Raw genomic sequence first — 12232 nt, forward strand, 5'->3', positions numbered from 1 at the left:
ATTCTAATGACTAGTCACTAGTCTCTATCAAGTCAAACCACACTAAAGAGGATCAACGCTCCTTCTGAGTTGCACCATAACTGGTTAACTCTTATTACTCTACACATGCACGCACTCACCTTAAAAGACTAGAAATCTCATCTTTGTCTTTGGGTCTTGCATCCGTAGAAGGGTGATTCCCTTGGATTTCTCTGCTTCACTCTGGTCCTCTAAATCTCACACACACATTCTTCATTCATTTTCCTTAAATCTGTCCTATAGATTTTGGTTTCTGAATGTTGTTTTAACAATTTATTTAAACATAAACTTTGTTCTATTATACTAGAGATCTTGGGTTTGGTTTTTAGCTATTGATTTAGCAAATTAAATTCATTTTTGGGATTTGCTTTGAGAGTTGGAGGCAATGGGTTTTATTTCTTGGGAAAAAAAAAAAAGGAACAAGGAATTGTGGCTCATGATTGTGCATCCCCTATTTTCTTCATTCATCCGCTAAACACACAAAGTTCCAAACTTTCAAATGCCAATAAGGAAAATAAGATCCAATTAGATTTGTACTTTCCTTCGATTTAGATTTGTCAAGTTCTTATTTTGACAGCTGGGTTTGTTAATTAACATCCTTAATCAATTTTTATTTTTATTTTATTTTTGCTTCTATTTTTGTTAATAGCTACAATTTGCTGTGTATAAACATTGCCAAAAAAATAGGACCATTCTCTTGTTGATTTTCAAATTACTTTATTCACTTATAAATTAGATCCTCAAAATAAAAATTATATATATATATAAAATAAAAACACAGGTTTTTTTTTTTTTTTTTTTTTGCTACAAAATAAACGTGTAATATTTGTTCAGTTTTTGAAGATAGCCTCATGACACTCTTAATTGTATTAGTAGTTCTAAATTCGTAATATTAATGAGAAAATGTGTAAACCTCAAATTGAAATGAATGGAAAATTGTAACACTATTATAAATATATATATATATATATATTTAAAAAGCCAGATGAAAAGATTTTAGTTCGGTTTTAAACTGTGAATCTAGAGAAGAGTTTTGTTGTACTTGTGCACACTATTTTCACATCAGCTGAGTCTGAGTTGTTGGATTAGAATCGGTGAAGTAGCTCTCATAATTTTTTTTTTTTTTTTTTTAAAAAAAACGGTGCAGTAGCTAGTACCCCTATTTTACTTCTTTTTTTTTTTTTTTTTTAAGGAACTATTTTACATATTTTAAACTAGTATCACGAGTTTATTCGAGTAACGTGCACATGCTAAGCTCAGCTTTTAACTTTTATCTTTTAAAGCCCACTTTTTCTAAATTTTTTCAAAGTACAACTATACAAGTATATTTTAGTACACTTTCATTAAAAAGCTAAATAAGCTGCTTCTAAATAGGCATTAAATCTATTAGGTTTTAATGGAAAATATTAACGGAGTTTAATTTTTCATCAATAAAAAATCTATGGAGTTAGAGCATTCATATTTGGGTTTGTAAAAATATACTTATTTTACACTCTAAAATATTATTTTATCTATTTTACCAACTTATTTAATAATACACTCAACATCCTCATTCTTATTTTTACATACAACTTAATAAAATATTATAAACTACTCAAGAGAGAGAATGTTTAGAGAATAAATGAAGGAGAAGGAGAGAGGTGTGAATAAAAGTTAATAAAAAAATTTATACAACTATGCTACAAGAGTTGGTTGAATCAGAGAGAATCAAAGAGCAGGAACAATAACATTTTATTCTCTTGTTTTTTATTTTTTGTTGTCTGCATATATAATTTAGTGCTCAATGACATGTTTCTCTCTCTCTACTGTAGTGTTTTTTTATTATAAAATTTTGGTTCTACACTAAATGTTCATTGATGGTTTATACTCTTAATGTTCATTGATGGTTTATACTCATATTTGATGTAGAACGAACTCAGTCAACAATGTTGTATCTTAATATTGTTCATACTCGCTATTCTTGGCCGTTTTTGCCATTTACTTGACAGCGATATGCTTGGAGGCTGGAAATTTTACATATTGAAGAGCTTTTGCCATTTACTTGACAATAATACACTAGAGGCCTGGAAAGTTTACATCTTGAAGAGGCGGTACAAAAATTCTGTCAAATGGACACCTTTTGTGCAAGAAATTTTAATTTAAACTCTCAAGTGGTATCTTTCAGCCAAATTGTTGTGGTTGTTGCAGTTAGTGCTAGGATTCTCTTAAAATATTGAACTGTTGTTCCAACTGATTCTCTAAAAATACTGAGAAAAGATGAAGTCTTTAAAATCATCTCTAGAAAAAGAAAGAGACTTTGAACCCCATCATAAATCATCTTCCGTAAAAACCATGATAGATAATTGGCATAATAGATAAAAGAGTAGCTTAATAAGTACTGACATACTTATAAACATGACATATATAAAAGATGATAAGAAAAATGACTTAAGGGTACTAAAAACAACTTTGACAGAAAAGAAACAATATATGCACATAGTACAAGAAAAAGATGATATGATAGATATAGAAAGAGAAAAATGTATAATAAAGAAAAGAACAATAAGAAAAGAGATAGAAAGAATAGAAAGAGAAGATAATAGTAGTTCTATGAAAGCAATATAAAAGAAGTTAGATATGATAGATATAGAAAGAGAAAAATGTATAATAATGAAAGACGAATTCACTATAATGAATAGGCATAACACATTCTAATTTTTAATTTTATGGTTTTTTTATTATTATTATTATTTGGATAAAATATGGTTTTGTTACGTTAGAGAAGATTCTTTTAAAATGTATTTGAAATTTTGAATTATGGTTCTTTTAATATGGTTTTGACACGATGTTCGTTGTCACTCCATATTAATACATATTTTATTCCCTCTCTGCATTGTGCCCTGTCTCTCTATCTTTCTCTAGGTTGTACCACCACCATTAATAACAACCAAGTGACCAACCAAGTGACCCAGCTGCCACCACCACACGCAGCCACCAACAGTCAAACCAAATCAGCCAAGACACCACCAAACCAGCCAAATCAGCCACCACCAAAGACAACAAAACCCAAACAACTCCTATGATATAATTATATATATGGATTTAGGTTCATACTTGATATACCTTTTGTTTAGCATTGTACCACTAACCTTTTGCAAATGATTTATAATTCACCCAATAACTGTAACAACTCCTATGCATGGCAAATGGTTGTATTGGGCATTCAATTCTGATTGTATTGTACTTACACTGGTTGGGTACGGCGTTGTTTTTTTGCTACAAATCGTTTCCAAGGGAATTTGAGCCCCGAGTTTGAACCTGCACTCTTCCCATCGGTAGGTAGGATTCGGCTTATAGTTCCTACGTTAAACTAAGCTTTAGAGGGCTAGACATTCCTACCAAATTCCCTTTTGGGTACAGCCCAGTCCAGTTCATGATGCTGGTTTACATGAGGGGACTAACTCAGTATGCTGAGGATTGTCAATCATTATAGTACTCATAGAAAGGAATGTTTCATGCTCAGACATGTTCAATTCCTGCTGTTGGAAACAAAAAATGGTTTTTCGCCATTTTTGGAATTGCCCATGAAACGTACATACACATGAAGGGTTTTCACTTTTCAAAATGCCACAATTGGAGCCAATATTTCATACTTTGTTGCCAAGAACCCTAAGAGAGAGAAAAATTTAAAGATTGAATATATATATATATATAGGGTGCCGCATTGATCGGTGAATAGGAGGGCAAACAACGATCAGAGACATACGCAGCATGCAGATAAAAAATACTGGTCCCTCCAGCTCAAGTTCTCAACCGAATAATTTTTCTTTCTCGACAGATTGTTTTTCTAAATTACAACAAACATTACAGGATTATGGTTTCTCAAACCCTAGTAAAATAGTAGACTCAAACATTTTACCAGGACCAGGATACAATGGTATGAGAAGAAAATGAGAACTGTGGACCCAGGAAAGAGAAACTCAGAAGTTAGATTTTTCTCCTTCAATACATCAGATTACCTTCCTATGCCCTCCAAAAGCCCATATCTGGCATACAGAAAGAAAAAAAGATCAGAAAGACTAAAAGACAGATCAGTATAAGTAGTTAAAACAATGCTCATTATGCTAACTGAAATGCACATATTCCCCGATAAAAGAAAGAAAAACACGAAAACGACCGCCTAAAAGAGAGAACTATATTACATGGTAATAGTAAAATAATATGAGACAATTACCTGTGAAGTGCTACAACATGACTAGTAATAACAAATTTTAGCTGACATACACAGAACGCTTGGATCAATCAATCCTTGAAACAAATTTTTTCTCTAATATTCAATATTATAATTCAGTGTTAATTCCAGATGTGCCGACATTATAGCATACTTATGAAATCTGACAATAATTTGACAAAGTACCACCACAAAACTAGGTACTATAATAAGATTCAGTCACTTCCTCCTAAGAGACAAAAAAAGGTTCAGATAACCATGCTCAGGAGTTTTGCTGCCACATATTATAAATTAGTAATAATATTTAAATTAAATTAAAAAAAATCATTTGTGGAAGTTACTAATAGACTTAATTTCATGTGTAACCATACATAGATTTTTCTTTGCATGTCCAAGCTCTCTCCAAGTTGCCATGTCAAATTTTTATTCTATACATTTTTCTTTCAAATATTTTTATGGGTTCACAATTTAGATACAGAAACTGAAAAAAGAAGTATTGAACCATCTGTTGAAATTGAAAATGGAAGTATATGTAAAACTTTAGCAGGCAAGAAAACTTATTTAGTTTAGCACATGAACTACATCCAGGAAATCTATAGCCGGTGATAATCTGTCTCATGCATCATGGAGCCTAAGTGAGGTAACATATCCAAGTCTAAACACAGACTAACCTTTAGGTTTGAATCCCAACTTCCTGTACATAACGCACTTCCATCAGCTGACAAACCCAAACAGCTAATCCGGCCCTCATGTGAATTTTGGAGAGATCCCAAGTTCAAGACGACCTGCCACAAAGCGAGTAGTTAGAGCAATTCAATTATTAATGAGCCCTGCAAATGATCCACTTGATTTCACATTCTCATAACCCCTCTATACATTTTTTTTCCTTTCTGCACAGAGGCTAAACTTGCAAATTAGATGCTTCATTCTTAGAAGTTCTGAATAATCAAACTAGCCCATGGTGGAAATATAAGCACATTCTAATTGACATTGAGCTACAGAAGTACCCTTTTTTATATAAGTAATAAAATTTATTGATAAAATAGGCTACTTCATGCTCACAATTATAAGCACTCTATAGCCTAAAAGAATTACAAAAAAGTATGCACAAAATACCTTTGCCAATAAAGTGTCCCACACATAGCAATCGCCATTTGAGTACCCAGCAAAGAGAAGTCTTCCTGATATAGAGAATGCAATGGAGGTCACATGTGGGACATCATTATCGCCATGCTGCTGATAGTATACTTGGAGTTGGTGCCCAGTTCTGATATCAAATAACCTGCAAGTTCCATCATCTGAACCAGTCCCAAATCTATTTCCATCTGGAAAGAACTTCACAGTATTAACATCTCCCTCGTGTCCATGAAACGTCTTCACTGCTCGACTTGCAACACGAGTGTCCCACAAACGAGCAGTCCCATCACAGGAACCAGAGACGAACAATCTTGAATTTGTTCCATTAATTGAGACACTGAAAGAATGCAAAACAATAACAAAGTTAAATAAAGCCTTGAACGTATACAATGATACAACTCAGTATTCACACACTCTTTTCTTCTCTTTTTTTTTTTTTTTTTTGCTAGGTAGCACTCGCACTCATAATGGATCTAACCCCCTCTCCACCACCTATGCATGTGGGGCAACAGTTCCATTTGGTCTAAAGACCACTAGCAAGTTTTGAATAATAACATATTTAAGTCCACTAACCTTAACATCACTTAAACAAAACATAAAAATACGGATGCAAAAGATAAGGGGAAGAATCTCGAGTGCAATTAGGAAATCTAGAGGACATATGGACTATCAATTAATTAGCTACACAGGTATTCACTAATAGATATAAAAAATAAAATTCCAGGTAAAAAATTACAGAGTAAATGACCCTAGCCTCCCATTAAGATTCTGAAAGTTCTGGTTGCCTATCTTCACAAGCACTAAATGGGCGCATACACAATTGGGGAGGGGGGATTTGAACCAGGTTGTCTCCATGAGGCAGAATGGGGCAATTGAGTAATGTTATTGAGCCACAAGCCTCATGGCAAAGAATACATGTAGTCAAGCAAGTTCCTTTATTAGAAACAAATTCTTCTTGAGTCCAATTTACAGAGCAATTATGATAATATTTATTTGCTACTTTTGCAGACGCTTCAACTTTCAAAGCTTCAAAAAAAGAGGGGGGGGGGGGGCATTGAATATGATCTCCTATAAAATTATGATAATAAAATTTAGGACAGCAGTTTCAAAACCTCCTATACCTTAGTACATCTGCAGTGTGACCAGACTGAAATTCACCTCCAAAAACAGAAGTTCTGAGGCCTGTAGTGATATCCCACAAAACACATGTTTGATCACCAGAACTGGTGATCAGGTGAGTATCCTCATCCGGAACATATTGACAGGACGAAACATAGCCCTTATGCCCACTAAGCATTCTTGAAACTGGTAAATTCCCATCCTTGTCAGTGGCGGAATTCAGGTTGAAGATGGAGCATACACTATCAAGACCACCGCAGGCAACAGACTGGCCTGTTGGTGAAAAGGCACAAGTCATGACCCATGCACAAGGAAGCTTTATGGCATGAGTCTTCTGGCTTGTTAAAGCATTCCACACTATCAATCGGCCATCTTGAGACGCACTAACAAGTCGGTTCCTTTCAGGAGTCCAATCCAATGAATACACCTGCAAATATTTTACGAATAATTATAAATCCCGCTTATCACCATCTTTGTGAAGTGGCATCACTATGATAGTAATAAAATACGTTTCCAAACACGTGGTTCTCAGCTGGAAATAGGCACCGGTTACTAAACATTGTTAGCGGTAATTAGAAACTAGAGAAACAGTCATATAAACTACAAGCCAATAGCAGAAATGTTTAACTAATCATAAAAAGAAAAACAAATTTTCCTGGGTTGCCAAGAAACCAACTAATAAAGTTGAGCCCAGCCTTCTTTTTCTTTTCTTTTCTTTTTTTTTTTTAATATTTAGATATATATAATGGGGCGAGGGGAGATTTGGACTTGGATGTCTTCATGGGAAACACTAGGATATGCTAGTTGAGCTACAAGGCTCTTGGCGCTTACGGGGGCTTTCTAATGTCTTCATTTTACAATAACAATTTCCTTATTGCCAATAAGCTCTAGCTCAACTAGCATCTCCGTCCCTTATAAGGCTTAGGTGGAGGGCGTGATCGTGGGTTCAAGACCCATCGGGTGCCTACATAACACACTAAAACAACAACAACAACAAAAATAAAATAAAATAAAAAATTTCCTTTTTGAACAAGTAAGAAACACCCACTTCCCATATATATTCAATTTCAATAACATTCACTCACTTCATCCTCAACTTCCTGCACAATCCCCTAATTTGAAAATCCCAAACTAATCCTAGTAATTTAATTACCATTTCCAGCAATACAATTATACAACTAATACAGCCTAACCCAAAACAATCAAACACAAAGATTTATACGTATACCTTGCCTGTATGACCCTGAAGTGTTCTACAGCAAACCAGATCCGTTGGTCCGAAAGTGACCGGAGTCCGATTCTGCGACCTAGCGTACCCGGCAACTGTACAAAATTCCACACAAAAGCCAACCAGATCTAAGAAACACAAAAAAAAAATACACACAAACCAAAAAACATTGCAAAGATTATAAAAAAAAAAGAGGAGCACAGAAATTTGGGCACACCGTCCGTGTCGAGCAGCGAACGGCGTCTCTGTTTAAGCCGCTCTCTGAGAGTGTTAACAGTCTCCGTGGCCGCCGCGTGGCGCTCTTTGAGCTCCGCAACCGACATTCTTCTCCCACCACCACCACCACCACCCACAATTAACTAACTTCTTAACTAACTAAAAACGACCATTTTTGTTTGAATGTTTAGGAATGGAATGGGCTTTAGGGTTTCGATTTGGGTATGAGAGAGGAACTGCGTGTAAGAGATTAGTAAAGAGAATATAATATAAAAAAACAAAAAAACAAAATTTTGGGGCTTTTGTTTGTGAAAGGTGAAGAGAGCTGTGGCCTGTGGGGGCTCCTCTCCTGCTTAAGAGAGAGAGAGAGAGAGAATCTGATCAAAATTCTCAGAGGAGATGGTGAGGTGATGAGTAATGTGTAGGACTGAATTGACTGACGCCGCCGGGTCCACATCCTTCCACGTGTCGCACAGCCTAGATGAGTTGGGTGCTTGACACCGTGTCACCTGGGTCCCACTTTGGTATTACATTTGACCATTCGAATTTAATATTGATTTTATAAGAGATGCTAGTCTACACTATTTTTACAATATTTTCACAACAAATTACAAGTGGTTAGTTGTTATTAGTTTAAATTTGAACCTAACACTAAGATTACTTTTTTGTCCCCAACAAAAACAACTACTTAGAATTTGTTGTAAAAATATTGTGAAAATATTATAAATATATCGTTTTTCTACATTTTAGATAGCATTCGGACTCTATGTATAACTCGGATTGTGACCACCACTTTTCTCCTGTCGCAATTCTATTGTCACCTTTTCTTTTTTGAAATGGTCAATTACGAATAACTAAATAAGTACTTTTTACATTTCCTTCTCAAAAAAAAAAAAATAATTTTTACATAGTCATTTTTCTTTTTTTATTTATTAAATATAGACTTAGAGTCTGTTTGGATATTGTTTATCACTGAAAATTAAAAATATTGTAGTAAAATAATTTTTAAATGTGTAAATGGTACTATGAGACTCATTTTTAATGAAAGTTTTGTTGAAAAAAGAGATTTGTGGGTCCCGTAAATAGTGTATAGGACTCACACAAAATACCAAACGCCAGCGAAAATACAAATGCTGGCATATCCAAACGCTCACTTATAGTTATGGATATAAATAAGCCAAGTTCATCACCAAACAAGATTTTATATTCAAGTTTGGCTCATTTTCTTATTGAGTAAGCTTGATCTAGTTCATGAGTTACTTGATTAACTTTTTTTCTCTTATATATTGTGAAACTATGACTTAAAATGTTTTACCTTTTTACAATTCTATAAATTTTTACTACAAGACTATTTATTTCATTAACAATCTAATAATAATAATTTAATTTCATATGAACTTATTTGCAAATTTATACAATCTAATTTTAAGTTTATGTAAATATTTTTTAGACAAGTATACTATAAAATATTACATATAGTATAATCAAGTCCACAAGTTTATTCATGAACACATTATTGTGTTTGAGCTCGACTCATTTAATAATTGAGCTTAAACTTAATACTTAAATTTGGCTTGTTTTTAAACAAATGAATATAAATAAGCTTTTTTTCGAGCCGAACTCGAACCGATCATAAATAGTTTTATTCATTTACAACCTTATTTATTTATTTTGAAATGCAACCCTACTTATAATTGATTAGAATTGTAGTACAAAATTTGTGTAAAATCATATTCTTTTTTTAATCTGTAGACTTATTAACTACCTTGTTTTTCCAATTCAAACAAACCCAAAAATGTTCACATTTGATACATATTGTGGTTGTTATGGTTGAAGAAGTCAGACTTTGTTAGCTGTTTTGAATAAATTAGTACTAACATAGTAATATATAATAGTAGTTTACATTTATGAAATTTGAGTCCAAAATTAATCCTATCACGGTGAACTGTTGTGACCTCCTTTTTTTTTTTTTTTTGTCTGTACTAAAAAAACTCAACTTTTGTAGGTTTCAGTTAGCTCAATTGGTAAAATCTCTTATAGTTAAATAAAAAATCTGGAGTTCAATCTCCGCCTACACCAAAAACCGACTAGTGTCTTGATCTGATGATAAAAGAATTATCATTAGGAGCGAATGTCCTAAGTTAAAACTTTCTAAAAAAAAACTCAACTTTGTAAGACATGTGAAGTGGTCAATTTCACACTGCTCTTTGGAAAATAAATTTTTTTTCTTTGGCATATGGCTTGGGGGTGGATGTAATCTCTTATGGCATCAGCAAAATGATTCATAATAAGTGAAGCAAGAGGAGTTGTCAAAATAAAATAATTAAAAAAATTAAAAAAAGTCAAGGAAGAGAACAAACACAAGTGACCCTCCATTAAAATAATCCCACAAAGAAAATAAGTAATAATAATTTTATCCACAACATTTTTTTATTTTAAATAATTTGATAGTTAGAGGCAGGAAGTTAGAATTTTGAATGTTTTCGTTAAAAACATTAAGAGATGTCAATCAGTTAAACTACAAATTTTTTTTTTTTTAACTTTTTTCACATTTTTTTAAACAACATTTGGAATGATAAGTTGTAATTGGTGACTAATATCAATAACGGTCTTATGCAAAAGCGATTACCTACCAATTTATCATTTTCAACTTTCTTTTACCTACATTTCACACACGCCTAATAACATTCAAGGTGTTAACTAGGAAATTTCAACTACACACTTCATAGATCACATGATGCTTGGAAATCATTATTCCAATCCCTTAGTATTTATAACAATCATTTAATATATGATTGTTTTACCTAAAATGAAATTAATATAGATAAAAGATTTAGGAAAATTATTATGTACTTTCGGAGTACCATAAATGTGTACTCCTTCCTCTCACATGAATAGTAGGTCACACCACGAATTTAATTAGTGGGACCACCATTCATGTAAGATGAGGGAGTACGCATTTATAGTACTCTGGGATTACCTAATAATTTTCCAAAAATTTATTAATCTTCTTTTCTATGCATTGCATAAATAAAATTGAATGTAAGTAATTTATAATGCATTGTTGATCAAGGTTATCGTTATTACCTTTAAAAATATCAAGAAATTACTTAGGTATTTTACGAATATGGTAATATGGTGGTCCCTTCTCTCACATTAATAATAGATTTCACTAATTAAATTCAACGTATTGTATATCATGAATGTATAATTAAAAAAGAAAAAATTTAAAAAGCATCAAGTCACAATACTCTAAAAATACCTAATAAATTTCCTCAAATATCACCCTCACCAAAGTGAGAGTCCAATGCATGTTCTACTTCAGAAGCTCAACTAATAAAGTTTCTTATGGTTAAATAAGAAATTTGGAGTTTAATATCCGCCTATACCAAAAACTGATTGATATCTTAATCTAATTATAAAGAGCTATTATTAGGAGCCAACGTTATAGGTTGAAACTCACTTAAAAAAAAAATCTCCGGAGAATTGAAGTGCAGAGTATATTTGATGTAAAACCAAACGGTGTTGGCCAAGTCACCGCAACTAGGAGAGCAGGTCAGATATTGCTAGGTTCGACACGCTTATTGCATGGCTATGCTGGCTTTTGGACCCTCACATTACGCTTAAAACTTCAGAGATACAATGTCAACCAGAAGGTCCAGAACAAGTCAATTCATTTTTTTTTTTTTTTGAAAGAAAGATTCGAGGTCAACCTTTTGTAGCATCTTGGCACACGGGTATACCCATTCAACTAGCTGGGCTTAATTGACCAACCCATGGCATAATAAAATTGACTAAATTGCTTCTTTTTTTTTTTTTTAATCTTTGGTAATCATAGTGTTAATAATGAGTTATTCCTTAAGAACAATATTTAATTTGTGTAACCCATTGCGCATATAAGGAATATAAATGTGCTTTTGCAACATGTTCATCAACTGATATGCCTAGCTAGCACTACACTAATTATTTTATTTATCAGGAAGACACTAAGAGGCCTAATGTCTCACAATATTATGTAATGCTAAATAGTGTTCCTAAAGTCCTAAACATTGGGTGTTAAAAAAAAGTCTTAACATTGAAGTCACTACTAATATTTAAAATGATTTATATTTGCAATGCATGAAGAAAAGAAAAAGTAAAATATAATAGTTAAAGAAGTCAGTTGTTGAGAATCGAACTTTGGTGGTCTGGCTAAAAGGCTGGTGTATTAACCGCTGGACTTACAATTGCAATGGAGCAGGCATCTCCGAGAATTAAATAATAATTATTTGAAATGAAGATTAAATAATGAAAAAATTAAAAAG

The 12232-nt window shown here is 32.9% G+C and overlaps 1 protein-coding gene across 1 annotated transcript; it reads right to left on the reverse strand.

Annotated features, from left to right (window-relative positions):
- Positions 1-3673: 3673 nt before the first annotated feature.
- On the reverse strand, positions 3674-8315 carry LOC115967390 (guanine nucleotide-binding protein subunit beta-2). Its single transcript, XM_031086473.1, has 6 exons — positions 7930-8315; positions 7713-7807; positions 6487-6911; positions 5345-5702; positions 4900-5013; positions 3674-4043 (listed from the first exon to the last, which is right to left on the reverse strand). Exons 1-6 carry the CDS (start codon positions 8033-8035, stop codon positions 4008-4010), a joined length of 1134 nt encoding a protein of 377 aa, XP_030942333.1. The 5' UTR covers positions 8036-8315; the 3' UTR covers positions 3674-4007.
- Positions 8316-12232: the final 3917 nt, after the last annotated feature.

This window comes from Quercus lobata, chromosome 11 (genome assembly GCF_001633185.2).
Source record: "Quercus lobata isolate SW786 chromosome 11, ValleyOak3.0 Primary Assembly, whole genome shotgun sequence".
NCBI classification, from domain to species: Eukaryota; Viridiplantae; Streptophyta; class Magnoliopsida; order Fagales; family Fagaceae; genus Quercus; species Quercus lobata.